At 30.5% G+C, this 23,601-nt stretch overlaps 1 protein-coding gene across 9 annotated transcripts in view; it reads left to right on the top strand.

The window, feature by feature from the left end:
• The first annotated feature begins 1,621 nt into the window (after positions 1–1,621).
• The window catches only part of Hmgcr (HMG coenzyme A reductase), a 49,351-nt gene continuing 27,371 nt past the window's right edge, over positions 1,622–23,601 (top strand). For 4 of the 9 annotated variants that reach the window (XR_013881354.1, XR_013881353.1, XM_080167681.1 and 1 more), the window contains exons 1-3: positions 15,994–16,020; positions 20,813–20,867; positions 21,317–21,378. Coding sequence is in view for 7 of the 9 variants with exons in the window: in XM_080167681.1 (XP_080023807.1) it covers positions 16,003–16,020; positions 20,813–20,867; positions 21,317–21,378 (135 nt within the window). In the remaining 2 variants the exon portion in view is untranslated. Of the gene's footprint in view, positions 1,969–13,671; positions 13,798–15,993; positions 16,021–20,812; positions 20,868–21,316; positions 21,379–23,601 lie in introns of those variants that run through there. The other 5 variants (XM_080167687.1, XM_080167685.1, XM_080167686.1 and 2 more) reach the window with 5 other exon arrangements.

Genomic DNA, 23,601 nt, shown 5'->3' on the forward strand with positions numbered 1-23,601 from the left:
TGTTTCCCACTTCTCCTCTCATCTTCCTCACAGGAATCAAAAGTGAAACAAAAGTAATGCAGTTTTGTCTTCGTCTTTAGCTCCATAAAAGTATAGACCACTAAAATCATTTTGGCTACATAATAGTTATTTCTCGCATCCTATTATAAACGGCTTTCCGTGGATATAGAATGTACAATTTTAAGATAAAAACCAGTTTTTTTAGGCCCGAGGTGCCGAAGCACGGGCTAAAAAACTGTTTTTAATCTTATGATTGTACATTTTCATATTCGTAGAAAGCTGGATATAATACGATGCTAGACATATTTTTTTCGTATAGATGAGAACCGGTTCCTATCCACCAGATTCGAATGAATACGAGAAACATTTTTATATTTATTTTTAAGAATTACCACAATATTGATATCATGCCTCCCCAAAAACCCCTTATTTTGTTTCTTTTGACAATTTTTTAAATAATAAAATGCTTTTTTGCATGTAAAGAGATTAATAAAAATTTAAATTTAAAGAGAATCATTTTGTAGTTTATATATTATGATCTGGTTTGTTAAATTTGAAACTGATAATATCCTGGGGGTTCCTAATACACACACACACATACATGACTAAAACACTTGCCCTACTCCCCTTTTCACCACCCCACTCCCTTTTCATCCACACACATACATATATACACACACATACACTCACAATTCAAATTTTTATATTGGTTTCTGTAAATATAAACAAAGGGAGGTGGGTCGAAGTTTGAGGTATGGGGGATGGTTGAAAAAAAGATATGAGGGGTTAACAAGTGGTCTTTTAGGGGGTTTAGGGGGGGGGATAAAAGATCTGTCGACACATAAGAGACAGCAAAATTGCGACAGTAAATTGTACAAGTGTTCAAGTTTATAAAATTGGTTGCGGCTATGCCCCTAGCAATCATAAGCTCTGTATTCAAAGGTTGAGGGTGTGGACAGAAAAATAGCCTAAAACAAATCAAATTAAATCTTTAAAAAGATATCCTGAAACCATCTTAAGATCTTAATGAACGAACATTCAATATTTTATATAATATGATATATCACATTGAAGAATATTTTATCAAAATCAGTTTCATTCAAGGTTTTAAAAAAAGATGAAATTAGTTAATGCTTTTAAAAGTACTTATGTTCATAATATGTTTTTTTTATAAAATTTTTACTTCATTTATTTAATAGAAGTTTATTTTTTTATTAATATAATATGATTTTTTTTACTAGCAATTTTTTTTTGAAAGAACTTTTTCCACTTGTAAGTTTGCCAAGCTTAAAAACCATCTAAAATACACAAGGGGAGGGAGAGATTAATGTATGGAGAGAGAGATGGCTGAAAAAAGAGAGATCCATACAGAAAGAGAGAGTGTGAGAGAGAGAAAGAGAGAGTGAGAGAGAAAGAGAGAGATGTCTTGATCAGGGAGAGAGAAGACAATGTTTTTCATTTCAACATACATCTCTTTTTCTCCCAAAAATAAGCATTATCTAGTTTATCCAACATTTCAAACATCATCATGGGGGGTAATTTTGTTTATCCTTCTTTGTGTCATCCCTGTGTCCCTGTATTGTGATGAACTATTGACTATAATGCTATGAATCCGCGCAGTAGGGTAAAGTCAACCCAGACGGAAAGGGCTTTTGTCTGCCCACCTCCAAGCTAATTTTTTACTCTCCTCACAACACCTCCCCTTGTCTTTTTGGTTGAAAAAAAACTATTTTTTTTTATAATAAAATTGTTATCATAATGGTGATATAGCTTTGTGAAAATTTACCAAAACATTGAAATATTAAAAGCATTTTTTCTGCTTTTCTGTGTGGCACCACCTTAAAATCCACTGTGCGCCCACCCACGCGCACAGACGCACACACACACAGAGACACGCACTGCCGTACACACGCACGTGTCTAGAAGAGCCGAGTAGAGGAGCGCAGCTTCTCTATATCTAAGTACACGGTAAGAATATATTTTTTTTTCTTTTTCTGGAGTAAATAAATCAAATTTTTTCTATCCATAATTTTGACTGGCTGTAACTTTTTACATTTAAAAAAAAAATAAAGATTTTAACTCATTATATTTTTATTTTTAATGTAATTAAAATTTTTAACAAGGAACTTAAGAGAGAAGACAATTGATGTACATTCCCAATGTTGATAAACATAAATACCATTTTTTGTTTCAAAATTATTGGATGACTAGTTTGAACCAACCATCAAGTTTTGAGCCAACGAATGAGAGCTTATGTTTATAATACGTACTTTATCATTAGAGCTTTAATTTTAAAACTGTCACACTTTTTATATGTCTAATAAGTAGAGCAGCTTTTGTAATATCAATCTGTTTATTAAATTATTTACTCTTAATTTTTTAATTCCTTAATAATCAATATAGATCAATATAGGCATGAATTGATTAACATTTTGATTACGCATTTTCATTTTATCAATAATTTTGATTTGACAGTTACCAAAAAGAAATTTGATTACCAAAAAATACAAAAGAAATGTCAAAATGGACAATTTTATTTATTTCTTAGGAAAAATATTGACAACTTTTTTTCAAAATTCTATGAAGTCATTTGATTTTTTGCTTAGTCAGAATTGCTTAGACATTTTTTTTTTATATTTTTGCTATGTGGATAGGGACTTATATCATAATAATTTAAAGAAGGTGTCCTAACTTTTGTGATATCTTTTAAAAACAGCTAGTCGGTGCTTTCAGTGATTAGTAGATGTAAAATGATCCATAAAATTTAGATATGTAATCGGTTTTTTTTTTGTAGACCTCTTATTTTTGAAGTAACAAATATCACAAAAGTTAGGATACCTTCTTTAGAGTAACTAAGATATCTATTTTCTTTCCTATATAGATTTTTATTTTATCTAAATTTAATTTTAATCTGTTGTTAACTAAACAATAATTCTAATTTCCTAGGTAATCAAATTGTTTTCTTTGAAAAAACTATCTTTCTTATTTACAAGTTTGTTTGAAATTATTATGTAATATTTAATAATAATAAAAAAGGTTTATTTTGTACATTTTGACTGATTTTTAGATTGAAAATAAGATTTTAAATTAGATTTAAATAAAGGATTTTTGGGTTATTATATTTCACAAATAGATAAAGAATCCCCCCCAAAATTAAATCATTGTACCAAATTAATCAGTATCTAGATTTATGTAAAGTTTATTTTGACAACTTTTATATCTTCAGTTTTCCTAAAAAATTTACCTGATTTTTATACTTAAAACTGTCAAAACTGACAAAGATTCTCAAAATGATGATAAGTACTTTTTTTGTTTCAAGATTTTTTTTCTTTCATTGAACCATATCTTTATTTAAAATCATGACTTGGATGCGTGATTTTTATCATATTTTTTTCACAAAAAATGCAACTTTTTTATGTTCAATTATCTTTTTTCTTACTTGTCCTTATAAAGATATCAAAAAGAAGTAAGATTTTTTATAAATTTTACTACAATTTTGTGTAGCTAAAAATTCTATTTATTAGGAGAATTTTTGAAAAATAAATGCAAAGCATTTTGTTATACTTTTTTTTATATTTTCTTCCAACAGATATTGATGGTTTATGTTGAATGTATTTTTCAACCCACGTCCTTCAGAATAGTAATTAGTAATTACATATTGCAGCAACTAAGTACAAACAAATTCAAAACAGATTTTACTTGGGAATTAACACATTTTCTTTACTGATACATACTACAAAATCTTATTTTTTACCTACAGATTTTTAGTGGTTTTAAAACATACAATGTAAGTATAAAATAAAACTTGCTTGTATGTTCTTTAAAACTATAGAACAATTTGATGAGGGATATACAATATACATAACTTTTACTGTTATGTTATTTCCATAGAATCCTTAGAAGTGAATTATCTCTATGATGACCTAGACTAAAAGTCTGAAGTAAATGTGTTTAATGGCTCCATAATGTCTACAAGTACATCAAAATGACCGTTATCATGCACTAATCATTTGTGCATATTTTTGTTTTTTAAAAACCCTAAAATAGCACCAACAAATTTTATCAAAGAGAACACAAGCATGAAAAGGAGGTTATATTTTGAAAAAGTGTCGCTAAATGTACAAGTATTAAGTGCCAAGTATTGTATTCGAGTACATTTAAAAAGCTATTACCAAGTGCAGAAGCAGCTCTAAAAAGGGGTTGCTCCAATATATTGCATTTCTTCAGTGAAAGTGAACTTGTCAAAGATGACTTTGAAATTTGTGTCAGTTTAAAAAAAACAAGTAATACCTGAACATGTGATTGTTAATTCATAAACTATTTGGATAATTTTCAATGTTAATTTTGATAAAATTCATTATTAAATCGTAGAAAAAATCACAAATAAGCGGGTTCTTAAATAATATAATAGAATCTATCAAATCTATCTAATAGATCAAAGTTATAATTTTAAAAAAATTTAACAAATGATGATTTTAATTTTATTTTTTATTTTTATAAAAAAAATGTTGATTCAATTGTTTCAAGGAAAATTAGACTAAGCATATAGGCCAACCAAGTTTTCTCTAACATATTTGACCTACTTATCATTTGGTTTAGTACGTTTTACACACATATATTGAAGGCCTAGCTGTCATTGTAGCATAACAGCATATTTACAACGTAGGCCAATCAGAAACTTTACTGTGTTCATATTGTATCATATCATCATAGAACTGTCCTTTGGCATAATTTGCTTATTTTCAACTAAATGCTACACAAAATATTTAGTGAGTGAAAAAAAACAAGCAAAGAGAAATGTGAAATGAAGTAAAAATAAGAAAAAGGGAAAAATAATAAGACTATACATGAAGAATTTAAAAAAGAGAAAGAGAAAAAGAGAGAAATAAGTTTCATAGAGAAAGAAAAAAAACCTGAATTGTAAAGAGAAAGTCAAATTAATCTTGTCTGCCTCAGGACAGGGGAAATAATATTCAAAACAAAAATATTAACATTTAAAAACTTTATATTTACAATTGGAATAACATACTTCAATTGAATTCAGATTGTCAATTTTTTTTAAACTTTAAAACCCGATGATATCAAATTATTAAAATTTGATTTTTTAATTGATTAGCTACAGGTTCCACTTGATTAAACATATGCTAAAGTACACTTTTTTTCTGCGTAATATTAATTATTTTTGTGTGTGTGGTTTAAACTATACTTCACATTTATGCCTTGTACAGGACATTTAATTCTATGATATAAAGTAGTAAGTTTTTTTCAAATCTCTGTAAGGATATCAATAATCACTAAACCGATTTATTTTTCAGTTTTTTTTGAAGTTTTATAATGTCCCGGGTAGGATTTAGGCTACTTAATTTCTAAGCTGTAGTATTAATTTTCGGGTAATTTTCCTATACACCCCTCCCCCTCCGAATGCAGTTCCCTAGCCGTAGAAGCGCAGCCGTTAGTTACAATTAAAAATATCAGATCAGAATAATATATAAAATTAAATTTCAACTTAAACAAAATCCTATTTTTGTGTTCTGTTTTTCGGAATATTGATATGTTTCTCTGAAAAGTTGGCTCTCTATAAGTTTGATTCTTTTTTACCGTTACCATTTTATGTTTCCCTTTTCTCCTAAATCCCTCTTTTCCCCAGTCCTTTTTTTCATCATTTCTAAGGCGGATTTGAAAATATTAGAGTAGTCTATGTATTTTTCTCCTTCAAAATCTTAAAAAGCTTCTTAATATATAGGCCCTGTATAATTATATTGAGAATTGTTACTGAAAATCTATTATAAAAAGATTTATTTATAGCCATAAAGGTTAAATTTGAATTGAAAGCTAAAAAATTAATTGCATTTTTCTAAAATATATTTAATGTCTTGGTATCATATTTGTAAAATCTTTTTTTATATTATAGTAAAAATTGTAAAAATTGTCAAATACAAACAAAATTTCACTTGCCGTCTGTTACTCTAACAAAATATCATCTATAATCAACTATAATATAAAATAGCTTGATGTCTGTTCGTCTGTCTCTCTGTCCCTTAAGATCTCGGTAACCACTGAACCGATTGGATTCTACTCATCAGGGAATAAACCTACTGGTCCTGTGGTGGTTTTATGCTATTTTCCGCTAACCACAACCCCCCCCAAAAACAAAAAAATCACCCCCTATTTTTTTAATGTATTAGTGGTTGCATCTCCATTTTTAAAAATTACATCTTGGGGCAAAGCCCCTAGAGTCTAGGGGCGATACCGCCAGTTATTTTATAGAGAGGTTGAAATTATACACAATTTCATATTTATTTATGTTTGGAGGGATATGTCAATAGACACTAAATTAATACAAGTCCCCCAAATAATAATAAAAATTTACCCATTATTACATAGTTTAAAATACTTACAGTTGAAAAGTTTGGACACTGCAAGTTGGTATCAACCAATCAAGATGTTATAAGAGTCCCCAAAGTTTTGAAGCCAACGAATGAGATAACGTGTATATAAAACTTTGGGTACCAGTCCTCTTCCTCCAGGTTTGATATGATATGAAAAGGTGTAAAAGAACATTTTAAGATTTGCCAACAAACCATCCGGAAGATGAAACCATAACAATATTTACCACCCAAAAATATTTGAGCCGGAACTTGCTCAAGTAAGGGGTTGCTGCTCGTGGTGTAATCAAAATAGAAGAGGTGGTGCAGCCTGCAGAAGGAGGCAACACATCCAAACATTCTTTACATTCCAAAGATGCTTCGTGATGCGTGCATGTGTGTGAGTGTGTATGTGTGTGTGTCTGAGTGTGTGAGTATGTGTGTGTGTGTGTGAGTGTGTGAGTATGTGTGTATGGACCTTAAAAAAGATGCACAAGGATGTGTAAGGCCTTCAGGGCATGTGTAGAGATGTTTCAAAAATAGGGATCTATATTCTAACGATTCTTTTTAACTGACTTTAATGGAGAAAAGGCAGGGGTTTTTAAGATGTATATAATAGATGTCCAGTAAGATCTTGTACACGGCTGAAGCGATTAGGAATTTTTTGGGAAGCTTAATAATGGTACCTGCTAAGTTTTAGGCTATTTTTTCAGGTTAATATTAATTAAGTTAACAATAAATATAAATAGAATATGTGAATATATATAAACAGAGGGGAAAATTTGTCGTCAATGTTGCTTATATGGACCACATTTATCGGTCAGTTCTTTCATCCAGTGGTTGTGGTAAAGGGAAAGGATAAAAGTGGTGTATGGGGGATTACGTTATTTTAGCCAGATGCGAGTGTCGCCATATTAGAGTAAATGAAAATCTGGTGCAACATCCAAGTAATAATACATCGATTATGATAACCAAAGCAGATTTTTTTAAACATGAAAACACTCACACCCACATACACACACACTCACAAACTCACACACACACACAGAATATCTGCTCGCATATACATATGTATATTTATCCGGCTAATTGTTTAAAGTTTTGTGTGTTGCTAAAGATCCGGGATAAAGATACTTTCCAGGGCTAGGAGATACGTTTAAAAAAAAAAATTTGAATATTTTTTTCTTTTTTAATTTTAATTTTAATTCTTTTTAAGCTGTAATTATATTAAGTTTTATATAGGTTTACATAGCTTTCTATATAAGTAAAACTAAAAATATTTAGTTTGCCTTATAAGTCTAACTAACGGAACTTTATTTCAATCTAGAACTAATTAATGATAAACAAGGATGACAACATCCATAAAAGCGAAGCTCTGAAACGGTAGGACAAAAGGACATTAACACTTGTATAATGTAAGAACTGAATAATCAGAATGCGAATGTATAAGAGTCAAAGCAAAATTGTAAGTAAATTTGTTGAAAATAATAATGATTATGGACATACTTACATTTTTAGGACTTGTTTATAGAGTTGCTTCGCTCATAATATTGTACTTTGTTGTCCCAGGAATCAGTATACCAAAAATCAGACCAATCGGATAATTAGGTCACATACAAATTTGTTGTTAAAAATGTAAAATAAATCAACATGTTTAAAATGGACGTACGGACATTCTGGTAATGATTATAGAGTTGCTACGCTTTCTAACTCGTACCTAACTATTACAGGAATCACCATGCAAAAATTGAAATCGATAGGACAATTCTAACATGCCTAAATGAACGAAAAAAGCTATTTAAAAAAGTAAAAAAATCAACATGTTTAAAATGGACGTACGGACATTTTGGTAATGATTATAGAGTTGCTACGCTTTCTAAATCGTACCTAACTACTAAAGGAATCCCCATGCAAAATTTGAAATCGATAGGACAATTCTAACATGTCTAAATTAACGAAAAAAGCTATCCGTGACGGACGGACGGACGGACCGACCCTAATTATAGAAAAGCTTCGCTTTTAAAAATACTTGACTTAATATTCATATAATTTTGCTAACGTTTAGAATAATTTTAATGCCTTTTAAATCAATTTAACATGTGATAAAAATTAGAGCAAAACACTAGAGAGGTAAAGGGTTAAATAACTGTATCTCCCCATCGCACTGTACTAGTGCCGCCTCTCAATTGGGTCATTGAATATCAACCAATGGTGTGTATTAACACAGCCAAGTAGCAGAAAATAATTTGGTAGCAGACGAATAAGCTCAATTAAAGAGGGAGGGATTTAGTTATCTGTAAATACATCTATACTATAGATTTGTTTTAAAAAATATCATCCTTCAGCCCTGTACTAAAGAAAATATATGCACCGCATCATACATATGATGCTATAAAACCATATCCTTTTTTTAAAAACCTCAACAACTATGGAAACATGGATAGTACAATGGATTTTTATTGATACATAAAAATAGGACTATAAATTATACTAGTACTCAAAGTTGTTTGCAAAAAAGTTTGGGTATTTTTTTTTATAAAATTAAATCTTGATTGCAGTTGGTGTTTAAATTTTTAAGGGGTAATTTTTATCATTTTTGTGGATGTACATTAATTTCATTTTTGTCTTATCCCTTAAAATCCCTGTATTTTTCTCTGCTGCCCTGATAATACAAGAATATGATGCTATAAAGCCGTATCCTTTTTCTCCAACCCTCTATAACAGAACTTTACGCTCTAGGGCAGATACAGATAATCAGAAAAACTAAAATATTTTTATATTTTACAAAATTTCATCCAATGAATTTTTTTGTTTGAACGTTTCCACCCTTCCTATTTCATTTTTAAAAGCGAAGCTTTTCTATAATTAGGGTCCTTCAGTCCGTCCAGCTTTTTTCTTGCATGTTCGAATTGTCCTATCGATTTCAAACTTTGCATGGTTATTCTTGTAGTAGTTAGATAGGATTTAGAAAGCGTAGCAACTCTATAATCGTTACAGGAATGTCTGTACGTATATTTTAAACATGTTGATGTTGGATTTAAAACTTTCTTTCTTTAGCAATATTAAGTATCATAATTTTCAGAAAGGAAGGGTCCTCAAAGTGTTTTGATTAATTTCTCTCATTTGTTGGCTTAAAAACTTTGGGTACTTTATTAAATCTCAGTGGTTATTTTCAGACTTGCACTTATCAGTCAGTAATTTTAATCTATAGAAGGATTAATTTTGTTAATCGTCATTGCGGATGTACCAAAATCAAAGTTATCTCAGGTGGATTCTTAAAAAAAATTTGCCCCACTAATCGCTTAGTGGGGCAAAATTGTTTTTGTAAGATTTTTAATGTGATTTTAGTGGATTTTTTACGAAAACAACTTTGCCTCACTAAGCGATTAGTGGGGCAATTTTTTTTAAGAATCCACCTATGATCAATTATTTCTAAAAATTATTAATTTCTTGAGATTACGCATCTCTATCTAAGTTTACGCTAGAATAGATAGCGCCAACATTTACCGGTTCAACCCGACGTATTTTTATTATGCGTAGTGCATCTTCTAAATAATCCAAGAATAACCTTTGTCTATCCGCTATTTATATTGCTACCCTTTCTGTTTTGTGTTCTATTGCTTCATCGGGACAGACGGATGAACAGACAGACAAACATACAACTTTCTAATGTTTGTTATAGACATTGTAGATTATCTATAATACAAAGTAGAATGATGTCTGTCTGTCCGTCTGTCCCTTAAGATCTCGGTAACCACTGAACCGATCGGATTCTACTCTTTAGGGAATATACCTACTGGTCCTGTGGTGGTTTTAAGCTTTTTTTTTTGGGTGGGTGGTACACCCCCAACCCCCCATAAAATGAAAATTACCCCCCCCAAAAAAAAAAAAAAAATTCTGGGGAGACTATGGTGCGCAGCACCAGAATTTTTATTTTAAAAAAAATTACCTCAAGGGGCAAAGCCCCTAGAGGCTAGGGGCGAAACCGCTAGTTTTCTTTATAATGTAAAAAAGTTTGTCGTAGACTCGTATGAAATTCTTAAGTAGCTTTTGTTCATTGTTCTTGAAGTAATAAAAACAAAATGATATATTTTTTTACTTGGATGTTGCACCCGATTACCATGTACTCTGATAAAGTGATGCTCGCAGGTGGCCAAAATAATGATACCCAAATCCACCCAATTTACCTCATCCCCACCCTCTTACTGGATGAACGAACTGTCCAATAAATTAGGTCCATAAGAACAGGCTTAATTAATGACAAATGTCAATTAATATCCACTTATATCCTATATCCATTTATAAACAGCAAAAATTAGATGGTATGAATTTTAAACATAAGTGTATTGTAATTTTATGGAGCATTAAACGCCCTAAAATTTCCTCCTAAAATTTTGTATATTAATTGTATGTCTGTATCGTATATGTATTTATTAGCCATTTTTGAGATCTTCCAAGAAACACACACAAACACCTAAATAGATTAGTAGATAGGATTTTTATATTTTCTCATAGCAAGTTTTTTCATATATGAGTTTGGATTTAAGCTTCCTTGCTTTTATGTCTATCCTTATAGTAAAGTAACAGGATGTTTGTCTGTGTGTTTGTACCGAAGGATCTCGCTAACCGCTGAACCGATCAGGTTCTCCTTAACAGGGTAGCTTCTTATAGGTCATGGGATGGTTTATAATAAAAATGAGGGGGTGGCCATTCCTTTCCCCCACAATTTTTTTTACTTTTTCTTTTTAAATCTAAATAAAAAATTTGGTTATCAAGTTCAACTCCCCCCTCCCCAAGTGCTCCTAGAGGCCTCTAGGGGGGGGGGGCGTAGCCGTTAGTAATTTAATAAAGTTAAACATAATAATTAAGTTAAAAACATAGACATAAACATAAAATAGCGTGTATAGTTTAGAAAGTTGTAAAAAGTACGAGAAGGTTGTAAAATAAAATACTACGAGATTTTTTTCCCGAGACATAGATACATATAAATATGTACATATGTGTATTTTATGTAAAAATCCTAGCCTCAAAAACAGGGAAAAGTGTTTAGTATAGTTATTTCTCGTATCGTATTATAAACGGCTTTCCGCGGATATAGAATGTACAATTATAAGATTAAAACTAGTTTTTTTAGCCCCGTGGTGCCGGAGGCACCGGCTAAAAAAACTGGTTTTAATCTTATGATTGTACATTTCTATATTCGTAGAAAACTGGATATAATACGATGCTAGACATAGTTTTTTCGTATGGATGAGAACCGGTTCCTATCCACCGGATTCGAATGAATGCGAGAAAATAAATTAAAATATTCACCAAATCTTGCTGTGCTATTGATGTCTGCATTTTTTGTCCTAGGAATCCTCCTTTCAATGTTCAGTTACGTTGATTTTTTATCCTTTTACAAACAAACGTGTCTGTTTTTCTATAACTCTATCTCTATTTGTGTGTAAATGTGAGTGTGTGTGTGTGTGTGTGTGTGTGTGTATTTTGAATTGCGTGATTTAAACAAGGTCATCAAACTCAATTCTTTCTCTCTCTATCTATCTCTTTCTTTTTTCCTTATCTCTTCCTAGTCTATCAAAATTTTGTCTCTTTCTTCATCCTTCCTTTTTATTATGAGATGGGTAACACCTCCCACCCTCCTCTGCAGAAAAAACACCCTTAACTTTGAGAGATCTTATTGGACATACATACCTATATACAAACATTCAACCACCTACATACAACATATATTGAATCAAAGGAGTACTTATACACGATTTTGATTAAGTATTTTCTCCACCTGCCTTAACCTCCTCAAAACAAGGATGACAACATCCATAAAAGCGAAGCTCTAAAACGGTAGGCCAAACGGACATTAACACTTGTATAGTGTCAGAACTGAATAATCAGAATATAAATGTATATAAGAGTCAAAGCAAAATTTTAAGTAAATTTGTTGAAAAACTTCTTGATACAGGATAATTTTATGGACATACTTACATTTTTAAGACTTAATTTTTTTGTTAAAAAAGTAAAAAAATAACATCTTTAAAATGGACGTAGGGACATTCTGGTAGTGATTATAGATTTGCTACGCTTTCTAAATCGTACCTTACTACTACAGGAATCACCATGCAAAGGACAATTCTAACATGCCTAAATTAACGAAAAAAGCTATCCGTTAAGGACAGATGGACGTACGGAAGGACGGACGGACCGACCCTAATTATAGAAAATGGGGTAAATTCCTTCTTAAAAATATTAAGGCGAGAGTTGATGGGCTAACCATGGTTTGGATATTTTAAATAAAACTTGTATTTTTTTATCACCTCTCTGTTTCTGTAGCCATTAACTAAAGATTTTATCACGAGACTATATTTGTAGATAAGAAATTATGAAATTTTCATCATTAATAAGCTCACGTTTTACAACTTAAAAAATCAGGTTTATGTTACATTAAAAACAAATTTTTGTGTTTTCAAATATTCTTTGCAAGCCCCTTTAAGAACAAGAATTTTAGAATTGGGGGTGTATTGAGTCCCTCCTTCCCCCCTTTCCTCTAATGTTTGCTAAATGCACCATCCAAATTTTAAAGGGCCTATTATACATTTCCAAAATAGTTGCAGAAGAAATGCCCCTAAATATATAAAAAAATTTTGAAGACTTACAATTTTATTTTATAAAAAATATTTTTCCTTATATCAATATAATTGGAATTGATCTTAAAATCTTGGGTGATAAGACAATGAACGATAAATTTAATCTTCTTAATTATATTTTGTAAAATTATGAAAGAACGTATTTCTGAAACTTTGGGTACTAGTAAAATTTACAGTCCAGTGTCCCCTCCCTCTCTAGATATAATTGTTAGCGAGTTAAAAATCTCTAAAACTCGTACGATTAAAAGAGAAATTTAGATATGAAAAAAGTAGGCTAGAACGCAATTAAATGGCATACTTTATTTCAAAACATAACAAGCACTTTTCTCTTATCATTAACACAAAGGTCGTCATTTTTTAAGGAAAGTCAAAATTAATAACCTACGTAGTAAAAAAATAGAATAATACTTGTAAAAAATAAATTAGAATTTTTGACATTATATGTCATATAATATCTTTTTTGTTCTTTGTCTGTAATAAATATGATAAATTGATAATATTTCAAAGGTTAAACTTATCATATTTGCTGAAATATATATCCTAAAATTATAATTATTTGTTTGTATAGTATGTTTCTATATTATTTACTATGAAACTCCGTCTGCTAAACAGGGACAAATTAGATAAGGGAAAGGGAGAGAGGGGAAAGAAAACAGCTGATTTCATTTAGATTTTCGTAAAGCGATGATTTTCGTCAGTTTTCTACTTAAATTCTAATAAAATGAAAGGACATGTTTTGTTACTTCATTTGTGAATAATTCTTTTAAACAACTGTTTCTTTTTATTTTTTGGTAATAGATTAATTAATATAATTTTATATTAATACAATTATTAATTGTTGTACTTTATGACCTTATTTTTATACATTAGTGCGTACGGTTAAAGTACGTTTTGTACGCAAATTACGTATATATTAATTATTTTATTTTAATATTTGTTTGACTCTTTACGTGGTTTGTCCTTATTTTTTATGAAACGTTTATTTAATAGGTAGGATAACTCGAAATTTTTTAACTAAATCAAATTTTTAAAAAAAATTGTCTATTAGGTAAATGGTTATAGGAGAGAAATGCAAAAGATCCCCCACGGGGGTTTTATTTCTCAAAGGGGCTTCATACATGATTTTTCCTGTTTATATAAAGTGCTGAGAGTGTCGTGCTTTATATCTACATCTTATTTTTGTAGTAGATATGTTTTGAGGCATATCTCAACGGGTGGTTGACATAATTCTTCAAACAGCTAACACCTGCTTTGGCCAATTTATACTTAACTTACCTGAAATTGTTAACCTATCAGTTCATCCTGATAGCGGACAAAACTTTCATGCATTCACATTTATACAGACATACATCCTATTACTATGATATAAAACACTAGTGTATACGCCCATAGCATGCATCTAGGGGTTCTGTATTCGAAGTGACGAAGAGTGGCTAGAAAAATCGCATAATAGCAGCCCAAGATCGACATAAATCTGAATAAAATAGCCTAAAAACGTCAAAGGATTACCTAGAATATTGAACCTAATTGATTGAAAAGTGCAATGCAAACATTACAAACCTAATTCAAGATCAAACGTTTTAACACTTTAATAACTTAAGCTGATACTCATTGTATAGGAGCTAGGTATAAAAAAGCAATTTGAAAAAAAGGAATAAAAGCAACTTGAATAAAACAAATAGTTCCTGATATAATCATTAGATTTTTCTCCAGGCAATTTGGACTGTATCTGTAAAACATACGGGTACTCAAAGTTTTACAGCCTTGTACTCTCGTTGAATTAATAGTTATTTCTCGTATTGTATTATAAACGGCTTTCCGCGGATATAGAAAGTACAATTATGAGATTAAAACTAGTTTTTTTAGCCCCGGGGTGCCGAAGGCACCGGCTAAAAAAACTGGTTTTAATCTTATGATTGTACATTTCTATATTTGTAGAAAACTGGATATAATACGATGCTAGACATAGTTTTTTCGTATTCATGAGAACCGGTTCCTATTTACCGGATTCAAATGAATACGAGAAAAGCTGTTATAAAATCTTGATGAAATGTTACGATTTAATAGTGCTCAAACTTTTCAACAAATAATTTTAATCTACTGATTGGGTACTTTTTAATTTTCATAATAGGAGGTTCAGTACATTGATTTATCATCCATTGTCTATCCCTTGTTTTTATGCAAGTTTGTATCAAATCAGCTAATAAAGTGATGCCCAAATATGCATCCTTTATTAATACGTAACATGGCATACTAATGTAAAATGGTTTTCTTGTATTCTATGCAGTTCAGAATATCTTTGAAATTTAAACTTTTAACAATCTAATGACAAAAACAACAATGATATTGGAGGTGTAATTTCTTTCAAGAAGTTTCATCTTTGGGCTTGGATAAGAAATTTGCTTAATTGGCTCTAGATGATTAATTTCTAAATATAGAATTGTGTAGGTACAAGTTGCTTAGGAATGTTAAATACTATGTATTATATAATGGATGGCCTATTTACAAGTACATCAACATACAACCATAGCTTGGAAAGAAGGGAAAAAGGCAGGGTAAGGGGGCAATACCTATGCAGCACTAAAGTATAAACTATTGGGTTAGTAACAACACAGCCTTAATGTCAATTCTATAGGCCTGGCATTTTAATATGATAGTAAAATTTAAGTCTTAATTGGAATTGTTTTAATGTAATTTTATTGTATCAAAATCCTTAAGAATCGCCTGATATGTTATGCATACTGAAAAAGAGAAAGACTTGTAAGAAATATGTACAGTGAAATATTAGGGGGGGATGCTGGACAATAGGGGGATGTTTATGTAGATAAAGGAGGGGGAGAGGGTGTAGCCATCCAAATTTGGGAAGGGTTGAAGAATAGTGAAAATATTTTGGGTCCAGTTTTGTGTATTGGTTGTGATCCTTAACAAGGCTCTTGTTCTTGTATCTGTGTGTGTGTGTGAGAGTGGGGGAATCTAACTGCCTGTGAACACGCATCATGAAAATGATTAAAAAAGTAATGTTATTTTATTATTATTTATACACATACACCTATTTTATAGCTTTCAAAGCCTAGATTTCTTACATTTAATGGTTTCTTACATCACAAAGGGAAAGTTTTTCATTTTATAACAAAGAAATTCTAAATTTCTTTTTATCCAATGGCAAAAATAACTTAAACTGTATATAACAAAGGCTATATTTGTGTTTTATTGGACAACTAAAGGAGTTTAGAAGCAAGGCAGATCTTTATTTCTATGTCTGTATGTCATTCAGAAACGCTCTAAGGCTGATTATTTGTAATTTAAAATTTCTCTATCCAAAAGACCATTACATTCCTGCACAGGTAGATCATTTTGTCCGTCCGAATTCTATGACTATTTGAAAGTAACAGGATGTTTGTCTGTGTATACCGATGGATATTGCTAACATCTGAACCGATATGGTTCTTCTTTACAGTGAAGCTTCTCTTAGGTCCATTAAAGGTTAACACTATTTTGGGGGAGTGTACCGGAGACTCCTTAGAACAAAAACAATCTCCGCCCCCTCCCTAACATTTTTACATTGTTTTAAAAACTAAAATGGAAAGTGGAGGGTCGGCTACACCCACCTCCCTTCCATCTAGTTCCCTTTAGAGGCCTCTGGGGGCGTAGCCGCTAGTGAGAAATATCATTTTATACCTATTCAACTATGACCTACTGTCATTGTTATTTTTAAAGACATTCAACATATTTTAAATGTTTTGTAATGTATTTTATCACATGATATTATCTTAATTTGATAAGAACATATCGACATTACAAAATGTTAAATTGTGTACTTCATTGTTTAAATAGATAGGTAAAAAGTGTTTATTTATTATTTCCTTCTAATTGATAAAATCTTATTGAATTTAAATGCTGAAATCAAAAATTTCAATCATTTCCTAATTTTCACATTAAGATAATTAAAAGCTATTTTTCATTATAGAAATATAATCAGTAATAGGTGCAAAAAGTTTTGTTTTTCTGCATATTAGGTATGTTAAGAAATTATTAACTTTAAACGAAACTTTAACTTATTTTCATGCTTTTCCTACCTTATATCTTTTTATTAAAGTTTTGATAATGCGTCTAGACCAAACTATATGGTTTTATGTGATTTATTGATATTCTTCATTATAATTAATAAACAAGATTTATTAATACATCCTTTATAAACTTTTAATTTTTTTTATTGTTAAAGATTAATTAAATAATCTTAATATATATACAATATTATATGATTGATTTAAATGCTTTGGAAATCTTTATCAGGGAGTAAGGGAGGGGACAATGGATCGAATATTCAATTTTTAGGAGTCTCAGACTTTGGGGACTGGCTCAAAGGGAATGTGCAAGAATTTAGCAGTTTCTGACTGAGTTTGGGGACTTGCGCATAGAATGCCGCTACTCGTTATGTATGTTTTGAATATTGCAGACGGGGAGATGGGATAAGGGAAGTGGGGGGAAGGGAAATAAACACTCGTTTTGTTAGTTTGGAATGTAGCAGACGGGGAGAAGGGAGGTGGGGGAAAGGGGCAAGGGAAATAAACAGAATAAAAAGGGGCAGTCATATTCTTGCTAGAAGCCGGCCGGGTCCAATAATCTTTTAATATAAAAATCACACCAAAAAACCTCAATATATTTCATCAAAAACAAGTTGTGATTTCACTTTACATGACGCTATGGAAATCTATTATTCAATTAACAATCCCTTTATAATTTCCTACTAATTTATTGGATTAAACTGGATTTCATGCCCTTTCTTTGATAACTCTTATATTGAATTAATTGCCCATTGTCCCCTCCCTTACTCCCTGAATCTTTATGCTGAGGTACAATTTTTAGATAATGTTTAAGATAGCATCAATGTATCGTATAAGTTAGGTACCAAAAAACATTGAAAAAAATATTTTAAATTACCAAAAAATCAGGTTCCTAAAGTTTTATAATTGACTAGCGGCTTTGCCCCAAGAGATGATAAAAAAGTTGAGCTGAAATTTGTAAAAAAAAAAATGAGGGATTTTTTTGTTTTTTGGGGGGTTGTGGGTGTCCCATCCCCCAAGAAAATAGCCTAAAACCACCACAGGACCAGTAGGTATATTCCCTGAAGAGTAGAATCCGATTGGTACAGTGGTTACCGAGATCTTAAGCTTCAGACGGACAGTCAGACAGACAGACATCATTCTACTTTGTATTATAGATTAATTAGGTACTCGAGTAATATTTACAGACAATGATTTTGCTTTTAAAATATTAAATTTAAAATATTAAAAGAACTCAAAAGTTAAAGGACTTGAATTAAAATTCTTAACAAACAGTTTTTTTTAATAATCTTATTAATCTATGAACATTTGTTTTAAATTATATGTATATCATTCACTTTTATACAAAATACACACTTTTTCACCTGTTATATAGATTGTAATTTTTTTATTTCATTATATATATTGATCAAATTTTGGCATATTATTTAATTTGCACTTGAATAAGTATATTCTTTTCAGTACTCTTTATTCTATTGATTATTTTCATGCATTAATATCTCTGTCACTGCTAAAGATAATGGCCATCACACAATGCATCGCCTTGTCAGTTCTGAGGGGGCCCCTTTGGTCGCCCATCATCAACAAATTTCTTTTCGGGATTCCCTGTTCATTTTTGTTTCTGTTGTATCATGTCACTCTCGGGAAAAAAGTGGAAATTAGGCTTCAACCAAATATAGTTTTTTTTTATATACTTAAATAGAAAAATAAGTAAAAAGATATATCTGTTCAAGTGTTTGATATAAATGTAAACTTTCTATTCTTTATTATATATCCCAAAAAATTAAATTTTCTAAAAGCAATCAACAACTGTTATAAAAAGTAATATGATGTTTATGTGTGTATCTGTATACCTATGTGTATGCACTGATTGATCTCGCTAATTGCTGGACATGTTTCTACTTTAAAGTGAAGTGAAGTTTCTTAAAGGTTATTCAATTTTCTCCCAAGAAAAATGACCTCTGGGACACTCCCCCCTCTCTAAAAAACAATTTTTCTTTTCTTTTTAGATTATTATTTTATATTGGAAGGTTGATTACACTCCCCCCCCCCCCCCCCCAATCCGCTTCTCTCAAGAACTGCTATTTTTTGTTTGTTTGAAACAATCACAGAAAATTGTAAAATGTTATTTTCACCACATTAACAACAGCAATTTAATTTCCCTTTTCATAAAAGCATTAGAGGGGGTAAAAAAGTACCTTGGTCTTTGTCAAACAAAAGATGAAAAGAAATATGTAGAATATACCTACAATTTGTTCAGCATATATCAAAGGTGTTTTATAGTTTGATCATTTTTTAACCTCATGATTAAACACTAAACAGTTCTGGTTGTAAACAGCTTTTAATCTAACTTTTCTAAAAATGACTGCATAAAAAATAGTGTACACTTTGTTACCATAAAGAAAGCTAATTAAAAGCAATTTTGGTGTTCAAATACACATTGGTCTAGAACATGCCAATTGTTTATTTTAGCTACTTAATAACTAATGTTTGTCCGCCCGTCCGTTTAAACTAGTATATTTATGATATTTTCTCAGCTGCTATATAAGGAAGTCGTCTGATGTTTTGTTGAGTAGATTTTGATAATTTTTTAAAGAATAAGAGGACTGCCTTTTTTTATGTATTAATTTTTTCTAACAAAATGATTCTCCCTTTCAAGGGTTCAACCCCCCCCCCCCCACCCCCCACCCCCCCCCCCCCCCGAGGGATTAGTTACCCCCGCCCCCCCCCCCAAATCAAATTTTGGGGTAAACACTTTTAGAGGAGTATAAAAAATTTTGGTGCTCACTCAATTAGTATTTGCCTGACCTGTCGAGATTTTGTATCCATCCTCGAAAAAAAGCTTTGACACTCTTGCTAACATTTGTTTTTGTGTTTGTATGTTTGTAAATGCTACGCTTCTATTGGACAATATATTCCTTGTTTGTTTTAAAAAGTATGAATATCATTTATTTTTAAACTTGCACTTGATATAGAATTGTAGCCCATAGTGAGTTAAATTATGAAAAGTTAATATAAAAGAATTGGGGATCATGTTTTTTACAACACTTTGTTTAGATACTTGCTTCTAATAACAACCAAACATAAGTCCTATAATTTTGTTTTATTTAAAAAATAAAGTTTAAAGAAATTTACATTATTAGTAAACGTTTCTGCCTTATTTTAAAAAGCCTACACGATTTTTTACGACTAAAATTTAACTTTTTTTCTTCAAAAAAGGCTGTCAATTTTGATGAAGTTCAGTTATGTGTACTTATAATTACAATTATAAAAAAACCAGTGAATTATTGTAATTAGATGAATAAGATCCGCTGTACTTTAGAGATTTAAGAACAGAGATTTGTATTTTTAAATAAAAACAATGATTAAAACTTGCTCATGATAAAGAAAAAACTTGTTGTTTTTCTGTTCTGCATGTTATTGTTCTTTTTTCAATAATTCTATCTCTGTCCTTTTTAAATTAACATAATTTTACATATTGTAGATGTTCACTTTTTCTATAAAAAATATGGAAAAGGTTTTTGTACTTTAATACGAATTTTCTGAGTTTAATGTATTTTTTTTTTAATTATAAAGATTTTCTGAATTTATAATGTACTTACAATTACATACTAAACTTATTGTTGCGCTACTTGATGAAATATATAAAAATACCTACATTTTTTAACACTGATTATTTGACTAGTTTAATGTGATTTATAATTATGAAACACCTATTTTGATATATTAATTTGTATTTCAGGTGTTGCTTGGTGGTATTCCTGGTAATCCAGGCAACCAGAAGCAGTCAGGTTCAGGTCAGGAGTAACAGGATAAGAAAATGGAATATTTCGTTGATTTTTCTTTAGTTTTATTCTCCAGAGGTTTTTCATAAACGTTCTTAATCTCCGTCCAACCTTTTTTTTGAAATAAATTAAAAGCAAGGCCTTGCAAGGGGGTATTTTTGTATGTTTCTTTATTTTTTAAGTTAGGTTAGGTTATAATTCGCACTTGGTATCCCCAGCGGAGTGTAGCCCCCTTCCCCTTCGCAGGGGTTATGCAAAGAAATATTTACCATCCCTTTTTTACGTTCTTTGTTTTGCTAATACGCACTTTAAGGGAAAGCCCCGATTATTACAATTTTAAATCATAAAGTTGAGATTAGGTTTTACAAATCTCACCATCCATTCTGTGTTGTCTAAGAGCAAATTCCTGGATTTATTTTTGGCTGTTGACTTATCCCTTACTCCTGTGCGTGTGTGTGTAGGTGCCCACTCCAGTCATCACCAGGATTCAAACAACACAATGCTCACCACCACTGTTAGAAAGGTATGTAATACTTATATTCATAATTGTAGAGTAGCTACTCTACTACTAAGTTTTTGATCCTTCCAATTGGTTGGTTGGTTGGTCCTTCCAATAATGTAACCTGGTTATGAAAATAATTTCTATGCAGTAATTAGATGGTTTTCTACCAAAGAAGTAAGGTGTATGTAAATCTATCTAAATTGTATTATGCCATTGCATATCTTTATTCTAGATTGATTTATGCTCTTGAAAACGTATTAGGTAAAATTTTCTGTACTTTAATTTCTAAATTCCTTATTAGTACTTAAGTTCTTTACTTTTAAAAAAATGAATATTATTTGAAAATTATATAGTTGACCCTAGCAAAATATTTAATTGGAAGATTAATAGACAGTTTTTTGTTTTCATTATTTAGGTATTGAGTAACACTTATGTAAGGATACTTTCTAAAATGAATTCATTCTAAATAAAAAGTTTAAGTAGGGTTTTTGTTTGAAAAGTCTGACTAGGATTTAACTTGTAAATAGTCTTTATGTGAAGCTTTTTACATTATTAAACTCTTATGATCATGTGCTTAAATACTTAAAGCCATAGGTAAATCAAATAAAAAATTTCATCTGACTTTTCTGGTGTTGCAGTTAGGTTGCTGATTTCTGCAAAAGATATGTTATTTAAATCCTACATTTAATCTGAACATAGCATCGATATTATTATTTGGTATTATTCTATTTGGTAATTTACCGAATTTTTTTTTTGCCTTTTTTCAAAGTTGGCCCGTCGTCGTCGTGACCTTGTTTTTTCCCCCTTGTTATTATTGTAAATTACAGAATTCTAAAGATTTCTATCCTTAAATCCTTGACATATTTCAAGATGAAAACTTTGAAAGTTCTGTAAATCACAAAATTAGATTTTGATTTGATTTATTAAAGGTGTGTACATTTTTTTCCTTTCATAATAGCCTTTGTAATGATATTGCGTTATGATTTATTTATTATATAAATACAACTATTATTTAATCAAGAATTTAGACAGATATATTGAGAAATAGGTAAATCCTTAAGGATAGATTTAGGAATCAAACTAAAATAATATACAGATTATATATGAGTAGCGAACCTACTCTATAATTTGAAATGTCCGCCTGAACATATGAAACGTTTTTGGAAAACCTGATTTTCTTAGTTTCTTTTCAAGATAAACAGCTGGAATTTTCAGGGATTTAATAAGTTCACATTCAACATATTTTTACCCAGTTTCATCAAGATTTGCTTATTGGATGTATTGCTTGATCGATTCCTAGATTATTGCGTTATTATAAATTTTAAAAGTTTTTGTGATTTATTTTACCTAGGGTAAAGCGGGGCGAACTCGGTCTTTTTTTCGGTTTTTTGAACCTGCAAATCGTAAAAATTATTTTTTTTAAATGGGACCAAGACCAGTAGAAAGATCTCGGAAAAGTCGATTAGGTCCTAAAGGGACGTAAACCTAGGACATTGGGAAGTTTGTCAAAATTGATCTCTAAAACGGCACCGACTTCGCCCCGCCTTGAGGCGAAGTCGGTAGGGCATTTTCAAGCTTCAAAAAATCGATGACGTATTGATTTTATTACAGCATGCCCAAAAGGTAAAAGTTGCTAAATGTAATAAAGAGTATGCACAAAAAATTTTATTAAGATAGGTCAATTTTTTCTACCAAAAAAAATAATTTTTCCGAAGTACGCGAAATTTGCCTTTTTTTCGAAATTTTTTTTTGATAAAAAACATAAAAATACTACTAGAAAAAATAACTTTTTATGACTTTAAAGGCCTGATCCTTAAAATTCAGGCAATTTTGAATAGATTTGGCCAAAAAAAAATTAGTTCTATTTGCAAAATTTCCTAAAAAAATCAAGTTGAAAAAAAGAGAAAAGTTTGGCAAAATCTGTGGTCGATTTTCCAGCTTCAAAAAACCTATGACATAGTGATTTAATTACAGCATGCCCTAAAGGTTAAAGTTGCTAAATGTAATAAAGAGCATTCACAAAAAAAATTATGAAGATCTGACAATTTTTTCTACAAAAAAAGATAAATTTTTTCTAAGTACGAGAAATTTGACTTTTTTTCTCGAAAATTTCACTTTTTTATATAAAATTGAAAAAGTTAGTATAAAAAGTGAAAAAACCGAATTCGCCCCGCTTCACTTTTAGTCGATTTAAGAAAAAACTATACAAGCTTTTTTAAAGTTTTAAACGGAAATGGATAGCCT

The sequence above is a fragment of the Acartia tonsa genome, chromosome 7 (assembly GCF_053477335.1).
Source record: "Acartia tonsa isolate MP-2025a chromosome 7, ASM5347733v1, whole genome shotgun sequence".
Taxonomy (NCBI): domain Eukaryota; kingdom Metazoa; phylum Arthropoda; class Copepoda; order Calanoida; family Acartiidae; genus Acartia; species Acartia tonsa.